Here is a 19,120-nt window from a genome sequence, read left to right as displayed (position 1 = left end):
TGTGTGTGTGTGTGTGTGTGTGTGTGTGTGTGTGTGTTTTAATTTATCTGTGGGTTTGTTTATGTGCATATGTATTTGCGTGTATATTTGTATTTATGTGATTGTGTGTTTATGTGTTTGTGTTTGCGTATGTGTGTGTGTGTGTGTGTGTGTGTGTGTGTGTGTATGTGTGTGTGTGTGTGTGTGTGTGTGTGTGTGTGTGTGTGTAGATAAATATACGCATAAAGATAACATGTATTATTATTAATGTATGTAGAACTTAGTACGGTACGAGAGTTTATGTGAAGATTTTCCGTAAAACAATACTGTCAGAGTTACCATGATACAACAACAACAACAACTAGTACTGCTACTACTACTGCTACTACTACTGCTACAATAACAACTACAACAACAACAACTACTACTACTACTACTACCACCACCACTACTATTACTACTGCTACTACTACTACTATTACTACTGCTAATAATAAAATGTTAGTGTTTGATAAATCCACTATTATCAAGACAGAGGTTTGACGAGCAGTAACTCTCTCTCTCTCTCAAACCAACACACACACACACACACACACACACACACACACACACACACACACACACACACACACACACACACACACCACCACCACCACCACAGCAGCACTAACAAGCCCTAACTACCGTGACCCAGCCGTAACCCCCTCTAATCACCTGCAGGCGCTGTGTAAGATTGCCGCCAACTACCAGAACCGGAAGATCGCCTGTGTGCCGGACATCAGGCTGGAAGATGGCTCGGAGGCGTGGTGAGTGTACAGGGAAGAGGTAGTTAACAATGTATATATGTATGTGTGTGTATGTATGTGTATATATGGATGTGTATGTATGTGTGTGTGTAACTGTGTGTATATGTAGGTCAGGCTGGAGGATGGATCAGAGGCGTGGTGAGTGTACAGGGAAGAGGTAGTTAACAATGTATATATGTATGTGTGTGTATGTGTATATATGGATGTGTATGTATGTGTGTGTGTAATGTGTATATAAGTAGGTCAGGCTGGAGGATGGATGAGAGGCGTGGTGAGTGTACAGGGAAGGTTTAGTTAAGAATGTATATATGTATGTGTGTTTGGATGTATGTGTATGTATGTATGAATGTAACACTGTATATATATATATATATATATATATATATATATATATATATATATATATATATATATATATATATATAGTTCAGGCTGGAAGATGGCTCAAAGGCGTGGTGAATGCAGCGGTGAAGTTTTATTTAGAATGTATATATGTATGTGTATGTATGTATGTGTTTGTATGTGTGTATGTATGTATGTATGTGTTTGTATGTGTGTATATATGTATTTATGTATGTATGTGTTTATGTATGTATGTATGTATGAGTATGTATGTATGTGTAACTGTGTATATATGTATGTCAGACTGGAAGATGGGTCAGGGGGTAGAAGAGTGGTGAGTAGCATGATTTTTTTTTTTATTTATTTTTTTTCATTTCATTGTTTTGTGTTTTATGTGGTGTTTACGTTTTATGGAGCGTTGTATTATGGGATTAAAACGAATTACTGTTTTAACGTTTGTGAGCGAGGTGTGGGGTAGGTGCTTCTCTCTCTCTCTCTCTCTCTCTCTCTTTAATGCTAACTAATCGTACCTAATCTAGCAATAACCCAACCCAACCCAACCTAACCCATCCCAACCCACCCCACCCCAACCCAACCCAAGCCAACCTAACTTAATCCAACCCAACCCAACCTAACCCAACCCAACCCAACCCAACCCAGTCCAACCCATCCCAACCTAACCCAACCCAACCCAGTCCAACCCATCCCAACCCAACCCAACCCAACCCAGTCCAACCCATCCCAACCCAACCCAACCCAACCCAGTCCAACCCAACCCAGTCCAACCCATCCCAACCCAGTCCAACCCAACCCAGTCCAACCCAACCCAACCCAACCCAGTCCAACCCATCCCAACCCAGTCCAACCCAACCCAAGCCAAGCCAACCCAACCCAGTCCAACCCAACCCAACCCAACCCAGTCCAACCCAACCCAACCCAACCCAGTCCAACCCAACCCAGTCCAACCCAACCCAACCCAGTCCAACCCGACCCAACCCAACCCAACAAAACCCAACCCAGCCTAACCTAACCAAACCCAACCCAACCCAGTCCAACCCAACCCGACCCAACCCAACAAAACCCAACCCAACCCATCCTAACCTAACCAAACCTAACCAAACCCAACCCAACCCAACCCAACCTAACCTAATCCAACCCAACCCAACCCAACCTAACTCAAGCCAACCTAACCTAATCTAACCCAACCCAACCTAACCCAACTCAACCCAACCCAACCCAACGCAACCTAACCCATGCCAACCCAACCCAACCCAACCCAGTCCAACCCGACCCAACCCAACCCAACAAAACCCAACCCAACCTAACCTAACCAAACCCAACCTAACCCAACCCAACCCAACTCAACCTAGCCAGTTGTGTGTGGTTGCCACAGTAACCATAGAGGACGCGAATGTAGCGACGGATCGTTGGTAACAATTTTGTGATGCCATTGTTCAGGAGAGCCGCTGTGACAGGTTAAAGAGGTGCTGGGCTTAGAGAGAGAGAGAGAGAGAGAGAGAGACAGAGAGAGAGAGAGAGAGAGAGAGAGAGACAGAGAGAGAGAGAGAGAGACAGAGAGAGAGAGAGAGAGAGAGGATAAGGGTAAAGGGTAAAGAACGATAGATAGATTCTTTGGCTCCTTCTTTCTTGCATAAAAAATAGATAGATAGATAGATAGATAGAGAGAGAGAGAGAGGGAGAATAAGGGTACAGGGTAAAGAACGATAGATAGATTGTTTGGTTCCTTCATTCTTGCATAAAAAAGATAGATAGATAGATAGAGAGAGAGAGAGAGAGAGAGAGAGACGGGGATAAAGGATAATGAACGGAGAAAGAGAGAGAGAGAGAGGGGGGGAGGAACAATAAAGATAAAGGGTAAAGAATGAGAGAGAGAGAGAGAGAGAGAGAGAGAGAAGGGGGGAGGAACAATAAAGATAAATTGTAAAGAATGAGAGAGAGAGAGAGAGAGAGAGAGAGAGAGAGAACGATTGGAGGAAGGGTCTATCTCCCTCTGTCCTGAAATAGAGAAGAAAAATAATTGAGAAAGAAAGAATAAGAAAGACGAGAAAAGATAGACAGATAGATAGATACAGTAAATAGATAAATGGTCAGAGAGAGTATGAAAAGGAAGAATATATGGAGGAGAGAAAAGAATGCAAGAAGGGAGGAGGAAGAGAGCATGGAGGGAAGGAGGGGAGAAGGGAGGGAAAAAGTAGGAGAGGAAGAAGGTAGAGAAGTTGGAGAGATGGAAGGGAGGAGGGAGAGTGGAGGGAGGGGAGGTTAGAGGTAGGAATGGAAGATGGGAGGAGAGGAGGGAGAAAAGATTGGGAGCGAAGGGAAGGGAGAATGGGAAAGACACAAAGGAAGGAAAGAAGGGAACAGGAGGTAAGGGAGAGAAAGAAGGAAGGAGGAGGAGAAGAGAGAGAGAAGGAAGGGAGGAGGAGGAGAAGAGGGAGAAAAGGAAGGGAGGAGGGAGAATGCGAGGGAAGGAAAGGAAGGAGAATGGGAGGGGAGAGATGGGAGGAAAGAAGTAAAAGAGATAAAAGGAAGGAAATAGGGAAGAAAGAGAGAGAGGAGAAATATGAAGGGGAGAATGGAAAGAGGAGGGAAGGAGGGAAGGAAGGGGAAAAGGTAGAGAATGAAGGAAGGAATGATGCAAAAAAGTAAGGAAGGGAGGGGAAGGAAGGGAAGAGGGAGGGGAAAAAAATGAACAAAGAAGTGAGGGAAGGATGGACATTAAGAGAGAGAAAAAGGAGAGGGGAAAAATGAAGGAAGGAGAGGAAAAAAGTGAATCAGTGGAAGTGAGGAAGAAAGGAAGGAAAGAATGAAGGAAGGAGAGAAGGGAGGAAAGAACTTGAAAATTCGAGGAACATGATTTTAAAGCAGAGATAAGGTTACTGTTGCTCTCTCTCTCTCTCTCTCTCTCTCTCTCTCTCTCTCTCTCTCTCTCTCTCTCTCCCTCTCTCTCTCTCTCTCTCTCTACCACTTACAGTACCACTTACACTGCAACCTGATTATAATACGTCCTTATAGAGCTTTTATACAAGGGCTTTTGTTCTAAGGGGCATATTCTAGGGAGCTTTCGTCCTTTGAGCTTGTATCCCTTGATTTTTGTCCTATGGGCTTTAATCTTCGGTCTTGTAAGGGCTTTTATTCTTTGGGCTTTCCTGTAGGGACTTTCCTGGGGGCTTCTGTCCAAGAGGTTTTGTCCTAAAGGTTTTCTGTCCATAGTTTTTTGTCTTAGGGGGCTTTTATCTTGTTTCTTTTCTGTCCTAGTGAAGTTTTATTTAAGGGACTTTTAGGGAAGGGCTTTAGGTGTGGGTGGCTTATGCATGGGCTTTTTTCCTGGGGGATTTAGGTTTGGGTGGCTTATCTAGGGCTTTTTTCCTGGGATGGGTTTATGCATGGGCTTTAGGTTTGGGTGGCTTGTGCAGGTCTTTTTTCTTGGGGGGTTTTATGGAAGGATTTTTGTATCGGTGGCTTATCTAGGGCTTTTTCCTGGGGGGTTTAATGGAAGGACTTTAAGTCTGGGTGGCTTATCTAGGGCTTTTTTCCTGGAGGGGTTATGCATGGGCTTTAGGTTTGGGTGGCATTCATCTAGGGCTTTTTTCCTGGGGGGGTTTATGCATGAAATTTTGTTTGGGTGGCTTGTGCAGGGCTTTTTTCTTGGGGGGTTTTATGGAAGGACTTTAGGTTTGGGTGGCTTATCTAGGGCTTTTTTCCTGGGGAGGTTATGCATGGGCTTTTGTTCATGGTGGCTTTTCAGTACACCAATTTAACCCATACATACACACTCTTTTTGGCAGAGGCTTGTGTTATTTTTATTTTTTTGTCAGTACTGTATTTACTTTTTTTGTCGCATACCATACTAACCCTGCCATACGCTGCCCCTCAGGAACGTGTACAATGTGTGGCGGACGGTGCTGGACGAGACGGAGAAACTGGGCAAGGCAAGACTGGCGGCCGTGGAGGTGTTTCAGCAGAACATATCAGAGGACGCCAAGACCACCAGGCACCACAAGATACACCTAGCCAAGAAGGTAGGCATTGGCGCAGTGCAGGGAGGCTGGGTTGGTGTGGCTGTGGGTTGTGTGTGTGGCTGGAGATGGGAATAGAAGGGTTGTGTGTGTGTGTGTGTGAGTGTGGGGAGGGATGTTGGGTTGGTGTGGGTGTAGAGATGGAAGGGTTTTGTGTGTGTGTGTGTGTGTGTGTGTGTGTGTGTGTGTGTGTGTGTTAGAGAGAGAGAGAGAGAGAGAGCAATTAGTTAATGGGGCACATTATTAGTGGCGTTAATGAAGTTTTTATGTCACTTTACGCCCAGTGTGTGTGTGTGTGTGTGTGTGTGTGTGTGTGTGTGTGTGTGTGTTTTAGTCTTTCTTAATCACTCTCTCCCTTTTCTCCCTATCTTTTCTTCCCCTCTTTTTATCTCATTCCCTTTCTCTTATTTTTTTTGCTCATATTTAATCATTTACCAATCTATTTATCACCATTTCTAGTGTTTGTTTGTCACTTTTCTCACCCTCCTAATTCTTCACATCTATTCTTCTGTTCATCTCCCTTTCTTTTCTTTTTCTCTTGTCCTCTCTCCACTGTTCAGCCAAAAATGATGGTGATAGGTAAACAGATGATCTTTATATGATCCTGCAGCTACTACTATTAACTATTTCTCATTTCCTTCTCTTCTTCCTTCCTCCTGTCATTCTCTTTCTCTCTCTCTCTCTCTCTCTCTCGGTACAGTTCAGTAAGTGATAATGATACAGAGTGGATAACTGAGCTGGTGATGATGATGATATTCACTAACGATATCTCCTATTTTCATTCTTTCTTTCTTTTTTTTTTCCATCCTTAATCTTCCCTTCATTATCTTCTCACACCCTCTAACCTCTCTCCTGGTACAGTGCATCAGTCAAGAGATGATGGTGCGGAGTGAGGTTACTGTACTAAGCTGATGATGATGATGATGATAATAATGATTATATTGTTTAACTCTGTCTCTGATTTTATTTTTGTTTATTGTATGTATTTACCTATTTGTAGTATACAGGAATTGAGCAATGCTCGTGTTGTCCTGTCTCCATATCCACATTTATCAAGTCTACCTTTACACACATGAATGTTTTTCTCATGCACCACCTCTTTGTCTGAGTCGTTCTAAATATTTAAGAATATACCTAATTGTGATATAACGGAATGTACTATGCTCGTGGGTTTCCGTCGCTGTTTCTCAATAAGTCAAATTTAACTTTAAACTCGTTTAAGTTTTTAGACTGGACGATCTCTTTGTCCAGGCTATTCCATAAGTCTATACTTCTGTAAGGAAAGCTATATTTCTTGATATCCTTCAAGCAGCTTGACTTTTTCAATTTCATTCCATGTCCTCTTGTTGCTCTCTTATCCCATACAAACAGATCTTCTTTGTCAATTTTATCTACTCCCACCATGGTCCTGAACACCGCAATCATGTCTCCCCTCTTTCTCCTTTCCTCTAACGAAGGCAAATCCAGTTTTTCCAGCCTCTCTCTGTATGACAGGTCTGTCAGACTGGGGACCATCTTGGTTGCTGTTCTTTGTATTCTCTCAATCTTGTTTATATCTTTCTTTTTGTGTGGGGACCACACTACCGCTGCATATTCTAACCTGGGGCGGATCATGGCCACTATCAATTTTTTCATCATTTCCTCATCCATATAATGAAATGCTACTCTTATGTTAGTCAAGAGCTTATAAGTCTCTCCAACTATCTTGTTAATGTGCTTTTCTGGTGACAAACTATCTTGGACCAGCACTCCCAAATCTTTCTCTTCTCTCCTTTTTGTGATTAATTCATTACCCAAAAATAATTCAGTGATGGTCTCCTGGTACTTTTACCCATTTCCAATATTTTACATTTCTTTACATTAAATTTCATTTCCCACGTCCGGCTCCAATTGTGTATCCTATCCAAATCCTCCTGCAGTATTTTACAATCCTCCTCAACCTCTATCTTCCTCAAGATCTTTACATCATCAGCAAACAGACTCGCATAACTGTTCACTCCATCTCCCATATCATTTACGTAAATCAGGAACATTACTGGCGCCAACACTGAGCCTTGAGGGACTCCACTTGTTACTTCCCTCCATCCAGACATCTTTTCCTTTATTACTGTCCTCATTTGTCTGTCTCTCAAAAAGTCTCTCATCCATTCCAGAAGTTTCCCCTTTAGTCCTCCTATATATTCTAGTTTCCACATTAGTCTCTTATGAGGTACCTTGTCAAAGGCCTTCTCTAAGTCTAAGTACACACAATCCACCCAACCATCTCTCTCCTGTACCACATCAATCGCTCTTGAGTAAAAGCTCAACAAGTTTGAAACACATGACCTTCCACTTCTGAATCCAAACTGACATTCAGCCAAAATATTCATCTCTTCCAGATATTTTATCCATCTGTCTTTCAGGATTCTCTCACACAATTTTGCGACCATGCTGGTTAGAGACACTGGTCTATAATTCAGGGGTTCTTCCCTGTTTCCTCCCTTGTAAATTGGTACCACATTTGCCCTCTTCCATTCTTTTGGCACTTTCCCCTCTTCCAGTGAGCATACAATTAAGCTGTGAATTTTATCCGCCAGTTGTTCTCTGCATTCCTTCAGTACCCAATTAGAAATTCCATCAGGTCCTGGGGCTTTCCTTACATCTTGAGTTACCAGTAATTTATACACTTCCTGCACCTCCACTTTTATATCTTTCATCACCGGAACATTTCTAATCACTCCCTCCCCTTCCACAAGCTCCTTTTCTTTAGTGAAAACTGACTGGAAACGTTTGTTCATTATTTCTGCTTGCATTGCCGCATCCTTAAAGACCTCTCCATCTACTTTCAGCTTGGTGATTCCTTCCTTTTGTTTCAGTTTGCCATTAACAAATCTATAAAACAGTTTGGGTTCATCCTTGCATTTGTCAATTATACCTTTTTCAAAATTCCTTTCTTCTTCCCTACGTATTCTTGTGTATTCGTTTCTTGTTCTTTTATATTCTTCCTTTGTTCTGTCGTTACCTCTCTTTCTCCAATTGTTCCACGCCTTATCTCTCTTTTTTTTGGCTATCATACACCTTCTATTAAACCACTCCTTTTTCCTGTTTTCTTTCCCTCTTACTCTTGGTACAAATTTTTCCACTCCCAAATTATAGAGGTCTAGAAAGATATCCCACTTCCTCTGTATCTCTCTTGTTTCTCTGAATTTTCTCCAATCCGCATTTTCAAAAAGTTTCTCAATCCTGTAAAATTTGCTTTGCCAAAGTTGTATCTTCCCTGTCTATGAAGCTCGTCTCTTGGCTCAACGTTTCCTATTAACATCTGGAACTCAATGACCACGTGATCACTTTTTCCCAAAGGACAGAGATATTCCAATGATTCTATTACATCGGGTTCTTTGGTGAACAGTAAATCTAACCTTGCTGGTGTGTCCTCACCTCGAAACCGTGTCTCTTCTTTGACCCACTGCGTCATCACATTATTCATTATTATATTTAATAACATAGTACCCCACGAATCCTCGCCGCCTCCCGAGTACCATTCCTCCCAGTTCACCTCTTTACAATTAAAGTCACCCACCAAAATTATATTATTGCTTTTCTCAATTATTTTTTGCAAGTAGCTAGCCATATCTGACAACATCTCATGGTATTCGTCATCCTTCCATGCTCTCGTCTTTGGGGGAACATACACTACCGCCATGTCTCTCTTAACATTCTCTCCAGTTTCTAATTTCATATATATCACTTCAGCCCTGCCTTCTCCCATTTCCACAGTATCTACATTTATGTTGTTCTTCACTGCTATCATCACTCCTCCTCCCTTTTTTTTCTTTTCTGTCTTTTCTCCACAGTTTGTATTTACCATCTCCCAAATGAACATCAATATCTTCTCTTAATTTGGTCTCTACAAAGCACATGACATCAGGTTCATGTTCACTCAAGAAATCATTAATTTCGATCCTTGTCGATATGAAACCATCAACATTAGTATATATCACCTTCAAATTATTTTTGACATTATTAATACCCTCTTCTCTCCTACTCTCTGTCCGTACCACTTCCTCAACTTCTGATCTTTCACAACCATCACCCCTAGTTTCCTTCACTTCTATTTCCTTAAATACCATTTCCTTACTTTCATATCCAATACTCTCCAAAAAAAAGTATTACGTTCTTCCTCTGTCCTCTTATCATTTTTTTCCTTTACTTCTTCCTTTAATGATTTTAAAACTTCTCTTTCTTCTTCATTCAGATCTTTTCTTATTATAATATTTTCCATCCCTGCCTCTTTGCTTAATTTCCAGGTCACTTTAAGTATCTCATTTATTACACTTTCTGATGTAAACTTGACTCTCATTGGTCTTGTTTCCCCTTTCTTATAAGGCCCTATCCTCCTTACTTCCTCAATTTCTTTTACCCACTTGTCTCCTTCGGGGTCAATCTTGCCTAATATTCCTCTCACCATGTTCATGTCTCTCTCGAGTCTTGCGAACCTAACCTTTTCTTCCTCTTCCCTGTTTCCAAATACTACCACACATCTGTTCCTTTCTACAGTTTCTCTCACTATTTTCTTTTTTCTTCAGTATTTTCACTACATTTTCTTCCATTTCTTTCTTGTTCATTTCCCTTTCTTCCTGGATGATCTCTCTTAAGCTGACCACTTCTTTCTGTTCTTCTTCTACGTGTGCCCACTTTGCCTTGTGTTCTTCTAGTACATTACTCACCTTCTCCGTTTTATTAGTACTCTCTTCAAGTTTCCTCCTCAGTTCAACATTTTCCCTCTTCAAATTCTTAATCTCTTCATTGGCTGTTTCGTTGGACTGGATTAGACTCTGTATGGTGGTTTCCGTATTTCCTGACACATCCTTTATCACTAGATTCTCTACTTTTTTTTCGAGTTCACTAATCCTCATAATTAATGTTTTCACCAGGTCCATGACATTAGTATTAGCATCAAATCCTTGAAATTCCATTCCCTCATTGTTTACATTTTCGGCCATCTTTAACGTACCGGTAAAGTACCTAAACAGCTGTTACCGAATAAGCCACAAACATTCATGTATACTATTGCCAACAAATCTTTACATTTTTGGTAGTCTACCAACTTTCATTATTTTAAATTTAAAGAAAGACCCTAGGAGACAGGACAGACAAAATTCCTGGAACTACTCAAGGTTAGGAGCGATGCCTGGGACGACCTCTCTCTCCGGCGGTGTGTGTGTGTGTGTGTGTGTGTATGTGTGTGTCTGTATCGGTACACGGCTAGCACTAAATATCGTGTCACCGCTAGCACCAATAAAATGTATCGTCGCACTGCTGGCCAAACAATTTAATGTAGCCGTTATGGAGTAGCAGTTGACTACATATTAAGTGTTCTGCTGTATAGTATAACTAGACCACCGTGTTGGATCGACGACACTGTCTGTAGTACACGTCAGCCACTCGCCGTCACTGCCCGACACTTCCCACCAAAGGTCCTCTGCCACGAAAAGGTGGAAGCTGGTCTGTTATTAAGTGGTAGCGTAAGGTGATAGAAATGAGCAGATTAAATCTCTCTTTATTGGGTACAGAATAATATAACTGCGACCCGAGAGATATGTAGGAGCGACACCACCTCCCTTTATAACTGTAAAGCGATCTCTCTGACGCTGTACCCTCACCGAGCCGACTACGGCGACTAGGGCGTTGGTGCTGAGGTCAGCTAAAAAGTGAGGTGCCGAGCATTACATATACTCTGGGCTTATGCAAAAAGTAGAGATAAATGACAACTCTACTAGCACATTATACACCTCTATAAAATGGCATTAAGTACATTCACATATACCAACATAATAAATGGTTCCCCAGGACTTAACACTTACGCACAATTCAGATATCTTATCACTTCTCCTAACCTTCATTTTATAATTGAAACAGGGTGGCTCCTTGTGGTCTGCCATCCACCTTCTTCCTATACCACAGCTAACAGCGAAATGATATTTGGTTGTTCATCATTCACACTTCATTACACACTGTTAATTATGACTAAACAGCTTTAAAATTATTATGTAAAATGTGTGATACTACAACTTCATATGGAAAAAGATGTTGACTCCAGAACATGTCCCTAATCTTTTGTTCACTATCCCCCTCACACCATAGTGTTTCATTTCTCTCTCTCTCCTTGTACAGTTCAGTGAGCAAGTGAAGATGATGCAGAACGAGTTGCAGAGCCAGGTTGCAGAGCTGGACCGCGCCAAGAAAACATATTACGAGGAGGAACACGTCGCACACGATGCAAGGGAGAAGGCGGTTGCAGCAGAGGAGAAGTTAGTATGCATAATTTCTTTCCTTTCTGGGGATGATCTGGGGTATTTGAAGGTTGTTTGGGGGGTGGGGGAGTATAGTGTTGTTGGGTGTATTTGTGGGTGTGCCTGGGGTTTGTTCTGTGGGTGTGTTTTTGTTGGGTATATCTGGGGTTTTCTCTGTAGTTTTTTGGGGGTTGATAAAGGGGTTGTTTATGTGTAAGTTGTGGGATATGCCTGTGGGTTTGTCTAGGGGTTCTGTGGGTGTTTGTGTTCTTGTAAAGTGTATCTGGGGGTATTAGGTTCTATGTGGGTGTTTCTCTGGAGTATGTGGGGGTTTCCAGAGGTTCTTTGGGGTTCAGTTCAATGTGAGTGTGCTTGAACCCCTTATGTTAAAAGATACACATTAACAGTGATGCAAAGGAGATGGCAGTTCCAGCTGAGAATTTAGTAAGCATATATCAGTATTCATGAGGGAGTGGGGAGTGAGCTGGGGGGAGGGCAGTCAAGGGGTGGGTGACAGAGTGACTTGGTGGCGTTTTGTATGCTGCCACCCTTTTCAGGATTAGGACGTCGGGCTATAGATAGATAGATAAATAGATATTATTTTCTTTCGGCATTTTTCTGGGGTATTTATTGATTATTCTCAGGTTTCCATGGGGTATTTAAGGGGTAAGGGACATATATATATATATATATATATATATATATATATATATATATATATATACAGTATATATATATATATTTTTTGAGTATTGGATTTTCTTTTTTGGGGGGGTTGTTTGGGGTTCAGTCTCATGGGAGGGTTTCTTTGGGCCCTTTAGTTTCTTGGGGGGGAAATTAGTTTTTTTAGTATAAGAGGGAGGGGGGAGTGAGTTGGGTGGAGGGCAGTCAAATGTTGGGTGACAGAGTGACTTGGAGGTGTTTTGTTTGCGGCCACCCTTTGCGGGATTAGGGCGTCGGGCTATAGATAGATTTTTTTTTTTTTTTTTTTTTTTTTTTAGTATTGGGTCATATTTGGTTATATTTGGGTATTTTAGGTTACTAGTATATTTTATATTTTGGGAGGTATATTATAATTTTTACTCTATTTTTATTTTATTTTTTTTTTTGGGGAGGTAGATTGGGGTTTCATGGGGTTACTCTGGGGTTGAATGCTGTGAGGGTGGGCTGAGAAGGTCTATAGTGGAGGGGAAGACATTGCTTGTCATGCCAGGGAAGAGACAGGTGCAGCCAAGGGGAGAAATTTGTATGTGTAACTGTCTATATTTATGGGGGTTTCCGTGGTGTAGTAGTAGAGGTAGTAATAGTAGTAGAAGTAATAGTGGTGGTGGTAGTAGTAATAGTAGTAGTAGTAGTTGCAACCCCAGGCTCCTCTGAATGTGAACCCGGTGGACTACAGGCTGAAGTTGCCCTACCCCTACCGTCCACCAACCATCCTACTTCTGAAGGATGTGAAGGGAAGTGAGGGACTGACTTATACCTGAACAGTGTAGCAGCTTAGTTATATTTGTACTACACCTGCTTATACCTGGCCAGTGTAGCAGCTCAGTTATATTGATGCCATCCCATGAAGGCATCCCTCTCCAGCACCATCTTTGGGGTATTTACGAGAATATAGCTTTCTTTCTGGAGGTTTCTCTGGGATGTATTTTTAAAGGGTACGTTTTAATTCTTTTTGATGTTTTGATTAATTTACGTATTTAATATTTCAGTATTTAATTTGAATATGTAATTTGCATATTTTGAACTTTCTGTGAGGTACTGGGGTTTCTCTTCAGTGCGGGGTTTATTTGAGGGTGCCTGGGGGTTTCTTTGCAATATCTGTGTTTCTGTTGATTTATTTTGTTATTGGTTTATGTGCAACTGTTTTTGCTTTTGTTGGTATACTTGAATAATGTAGTCAGGCAGACCACAAGCAATTTTTGTGTACATAAGAGAAATTGTGAAGTTGTAGAGTTCAAATGATCTCTGCAAACCCTTTCAGTAGCTATGATATTACTGAGTTACATTATCCTGGCTGACATTGGACGATTTTGTCAATATGAGAGAAGTTGTAATGTATGCAGACTTTCACAGAACACTGAACCAGTCCACAGAGATACGACATGAGAGATTTTGTTATTGTTTGGAGATGTTCACAAACCACAGAACCAGTGAACAAATATTATGTTCACTATTACCAACACGGCATCGTTTGCATACATCAAAATTGAAATATCCCGTCCCACTCCATAACACTATAGTTTCACATCCGTGATTCTTAATTTTATGATAATTTGTCTTCATTAAAGGACTAAAATGCTTGTTTCATCTTTATCAAATACTGTGGAGTACATAACAATAGCTAGAAGTTGTGCTACTAATTCAGCTATACTCTTTTTGCTCTAACTTGTCCTAATATTGCCATTTCTCCATCCTGAGTGCTAACCTGTAACAAGAGATTAACACAAAATATATGGTGATAATTGCAAAGGAAAACCATAAGGAGAATGTAGAGCCGTAACATTGTTTTGCTTTGCCACTGAGCTACATGAAATAACGTGAAAATCTGGGCCAAGTTAAGGTGACAGGACTATAGTATGTCTTGGTAGATATCATAATGTAGCAGACATCAGTTTCTGTGGTTAATAATAAACCTCTAAATTTACGCACCATATTCATGTCATTCCAGCTTAGAAACTAGTAACAGCATTATGTTTTCCGTGATAGTAGCAGTGCCACGCTGAATTATCTAAGATATACGTAGAATTTGTCTCTGTTATCTTATTTTTGTTTGTTCTTGGAGGGAAATATCTCGTGGGCTTGTGGCCTTTGGTTCCTTCTTCCTTACATAAAAAAAAAGAATCCTGTTTTAGATTTCTGAGCATTATTCAAAATCGTATCTATCTGTTGTAGATCAAATTTTAATGGGATGAGGTCATTGAGTGTGACCTCAGGGAAAAAGGGCTGAATAGAGTGGCTGCTAGAGATTGAGCAGCATGGAGAGCCGCAATTAGGCTGTCGCATGCAAGCCTATTAAATTGAACTCTTAGCAATTAAGAGTAATCAGCGACGAAGAGTTTGTTTCTCTGCGTTTTTGGCAAGGGTGTCTTCCACCTCCCATGCTTAATTATCTGAAAAGTACCAATACATTTGTGATGATATTTAAAATTTTACTCATCCTGTTTATATATTGCATAGATTTTTATGTATTGTCTAGTTGCAAGGCCAAACATCACCTCACACGCCTAGTTAGTCCTGTGTGTGCTTGAGCGATAGTTTCTCATTTTTTTATAGATATTTCTCCTGTTATATGCAAGGCTTTAAGAAGTTCGGTTGATCAGTTTCCAATATTACCTTTCCCTTTGTTTTTGTCAGCGTGCCAGTGTCATCGTCTTGCTTTGGTATATAATTTTGCTTTGCGGGTGTGTCATTGTTGTTGTAAAGCAATTATGTTGAGAATCCCTTCATTGCAATAATTCTCTCTCTCTCTCTGTACTGAAGGGTCCAGCTTCTCATTGGCCTGTGTATTGTTTATGGGGATATTTATAGCCACGCTGTAATTCAGCTTTTTTATGTATTAATGTTTTAGTTAATATTATCACATTGTAAAGGAGTGCAGTGTTTGTTGTTGTCACATTTTTTTATGAGTTGTAATTAGTGTTGCCAAAGTCTATGTTGAGCCTGGGAATATTTTTATTCAGCTTTCTGATTACTAAATGATTTCTTTGAGTTCATATTTTTGACTTGTTTGTGCTGAGGTATTGTAATAACATTTTACACTTCAATAATTTTTGTATTTAATGTTGTCAGCCAATTTATTGGTGCTACTTGTGTTCCTGTTTACAAGATAGTACAGTATACATATGAATTTCTATGGAGTTTACTAATATGTAGTAGTTCATTACAGTTGTAGTGTACAACACTGTGCTTTAACCTGTCACTGGTCAGAGCCATGAGTTACAGAATTACCTGATGGTCAGAGAAAATTAAAAAATTATTGGGCAAATCAGCTCCAGAGTCAACCGTGGTGATAAACCTTAAATTACTGGACCTGCATTTGACTGGAAGGGGACCAAATGGCCTTTAAATCTGCCTCTGCCACCTGGTCAGGGGGAATTGCCAGCCTTGTGTTGCTGTTTTGGTAGGGGAGGAAGAGGAAGAGAAAGAACAGTAAACAGTGCAAGAAATGCTATATCAACTGAGGTACAGTTCTTTGCTCTTACGGAGCTACAGTTACTGATGACTTTACGGATGAAGCTGGCCTCCCTCATAATTCAGCCATAAAGTCATCAGTAATTGTAGCACTGTAATGGTTGGGAATCAACAGCAGGTTGATATCATATTTTTTACTCAAATTGACACAAGAATCACTTTGTGTAATCACCATTTCAAGTCCAGGGACAAGCTATATGCTGTATGCATTTTACTTCACTAGGGACAGATGGGGGGCTGTGTAAGTTTTGGTCATGACCAGCGATGGGCTAAGCACATGTGTACGTGACAGCTTGGTCAGTGTGTTGTTTTGGATTTGGATGTGTTCAGCTTTTTTTTTTGGGGGGGAGGGGGGAGATTAGAATGTTTGGAAATTTAGTTACATAGCATTTAAGTTTGCTCTCCCATAGTTAGGGTACTTGATTTATTGTGGCTACACCTAATGTTCTTACTAAGCTCAGGAGAAGCCTTGGTAATAGAAGGGGTTAATAGGAAAGCCAGTAACTGACAGCAAAGCAGGTTGTGTGTCCCATTTCCACTTGAATATACAACTTAAGATTAACACAGAATTACACTCACAGTTTCCTTTTTTTTATTATTTTACACTCAGTTATTAAGAGAGGAAGCCCATATATCTGACAACAAACTCAATACCTCCCTTATCCACATGCATTTAGAATTTAAGATGAACATAGATAATACAGGGTTTAAGACTCATACAGTAGCTGCCATAGTATGATATTGTTGTAGGCCAATTTTTTATCACAGGTTTCCAGAGACTTACATGTTTTTAAAAATTTTCAACTGTGATTTTGTTAAGATTGCAGAGTTTTGTGTTGGTCAATTGAGTGCCAGGTTAATTTTACATTTTTGAAACCTGCCAAACGATAATATTATATTCTTGTACACCTGTTGTTTTCACTTTTTTAGAGACCAGCATATCTATAAGTTTTTCAAGAGTGATTTATATTAAGGTTGCAGATTATTATGTCAACAAATTGAATGCCACTTTTGATTTTACACATTTTTTGAAAACCAGTTCATACCTTTTCCCCCTTCCAGATACAGTGTTAAAATGCAGAGTGATATTAACAGACGCATTATATTTCAACATTATTTTGGAATCAGATTATGCAGTTTTTTCACTGCTCCAGCAAGTTATATATATACTGTATATATTTTTTTATCAGATGGAATTTCTCAACATTCCATTTTTTTTTTTTAAGGATGATGTTCAGCTAAAAATCCATTTTATATTTACATAACTGTTGATGGAAACTTTGCCAATTTTCCCTTCCTTAAATATAGTACTGTATGTAAATTAAGAAACATACTTTATTTCTGTGTTTTTTTAATGGTTTGAAATTCTGCCTTTTTCCCTTCCCATATACAGTGCCTAAATTAAGGATGTTTCCCAAGATCCCAATTATATATTTTCCTGATTTTCAAAACACGTGTGGAGGTAGAATTTAACCTCTCAAGGGATGGTGTTGAAGATAATAACTAACCCCCAAGGTATAGTGTTTACAGTAATAATAATAACTAACCCTCAAGAGATAGTTTTTTAAAATAATAATAATAACTAACTGTAAACTCAAATTATATGCACATTTTTTTTTGGAATGTAGTTAAAAGTGACACCTCAAATTTTTGCCAGATAAGATTTTCGTATCGTTTATAATCGTATTGTATTGATTATAAACGATACGAAAATCTTCCTTTTTAATCTGGTGACGTATTTTTCTCGTTTCTTATGTTCGGATGGTTTTATTCAGCTGAGGAGACATTTTTGAATGAAAGAGAGAGAGAGAGAGAGAGAGAGAGAGTGGGAAAAAGTGAAAGAGAGATCTTTCCTAAACTGAACAGAAAGAGAAAGAGAGAAAGGGAGATCTTTCCTAAACTGATGTGAGAGAGAGAGAGTGAGAGAGGGAGAGAGATCTTTTATAAATGTAAAAGAAAGAGAAAGAGGGGGGAGAGAGAGAGAGAGAGAGAGAGAGAATCTTTCCTAAACTGAATAAAACTATCTGGAGGTAGCAGGAATAAAAGGAAAAATACACCATTAGATTGAAGAGGCTGACCTAAGAATGGTAACAAGATATAATATTCCTTCAGTCTCTCTCTCTCTCTCTCTCTCTCTCTCTCTCTCTTTATCTCTATCTCTCCTATTTCCATTATTAAACTAAGGCTGATAACTAACCACAAACTCATTTTAATTTTCTTATTTCCACATAAATTTATCATGCTAGGATGATTACCCGGTACGTGAGATATTTGTTTACGTGTTCGAATTATTGCTAACTTGTTTTTCTGCTCCCCCCCCCTCACCAGTCACTCCCCCCACCACTTCCTCTCACTCCCCCCCCCCCACTAGAGAGACTGTGTAGTGAAGAGATGGGTCAACTAAAGACTTTGGTTTAAACTGTCACCCACGGAGCTTTTTGTAAACATCAGATCTGTTCAATCCTATATCTTGTAAACACAGCTGCTTCAATCCTATAACTTGTAAACACAGCTGCTTCAATCCTATAACTTGTAAACACAGCTGCTTCAATCCTATAACTTGTAAACACAGCTGCATCAATCCTATAACTTATAAACACAGCTGCATCAATCCTATAACTTATAAACACAGCTGCTTCAATCCTATAAATTGTAAACACAGCTGCTTCAATCCTATAACCTCTAAACACAAAACCCTTTCAGACCCATAACTTGTAAACATATAACCCCTTCAAAAATATATCTAATTATCTCTAACCAAATGCCATAATCCTGTAAGGGGTGGTCACAAACAAATTGCCTCCATGCTGCCCTGTCCCCAGCCATTTTATTGCCTCCCTTCAGCCCACACATCCACACCACAATGCTTCTTCACTTTCTCATTTGCCAAAAACTGTATCAAGTAACAATTATCTACCATTCACACACTTCAAAATTTATGTAGACAAACAACCCAGGACTTAAACCAGCTCTGGGATATATGGATTAGCAAAACTAAGTGTATTATGTGTCTGAACAGATATATTTTGAGATTTGTTTGGCTGGCTGCTCCCCCAAGTCAGCCATTATAAGACTTCAGAATGGTGACAGTCCCACCATAATGTTAGAAGTTGTGCTATGTCTCTCTGGGCTGTGTTCTAGGTGACATACGAGGGTTCTTAGCACTCTTTTCATAGTGATTTAGTCTGCGGATTACACCATAGCGTACTTTTTTGTTTTATCGTTTTAGTATCAACCTTGCAACAGTGACCCACAAGAGGATGCTGAGGTGTAATGTGCAGAATGAATTACCAAGGAAAAGGTGTTAGGAACTCTTCAAAGCCATTTACAATGCAACACATCACTACACGGTCTCCCCCCCCCTCCACACACACACACCATCTCTCTGTCCCATGTAATGTTGGCAATGTGTTCTGAAAACATGATGATGAGTATAATATTGATAATTGTTTTAGTCACATACACCAGATTTTGCAACTGACTCCTACTT

General features: G+C 40.0%; 1 protein-coding gene across 1 annotated transcript in view; it reads left to right on the top strand.

The window, feature by feature from the left end:
• The window catches only part of nwk (FCH and double SH3 domains nervous wreck), a 137,345-nt gene that overhangs the window by 23,249 nt on the left and 94,976 nt on the right, over positions 1–19,120 (top strand). Inside the window, exons 4-6 of the mRNA XM_080269954.1 lie at positions 700–785; positions 5,023–5,167; positions 11,318–11,454. Coding sequence (XP_080126080.1) covers positions 700–785; positions 5,023–5,167; positions 11,318–11,454 — 368 coding nt within the window. The remainder of the gene's footprint in view (positions 1–699; positions 786–5,022; positions 5,168–11,317; positions 11,455–19,120) is intronic.

The sequence above is a fragment of the Coenobita brevimanus genome, chromosome 4, assembly GCF_032717465.1.
Source record: "Coenobita brevimanus isolate Jiangsu-jjx chromosome 4, ASM3271746v2, whole genome shotgun sequence".
Lineage (NCBI taxonomy): Eukaryota > Metazoa > Arthropoda > Malacostraca > Decapoda > Coenobitidae > Coenobita > Coenobita brevimanus.
This window is presented reverse-complemented; position numbering and strand designations above follow the sequence as displayed.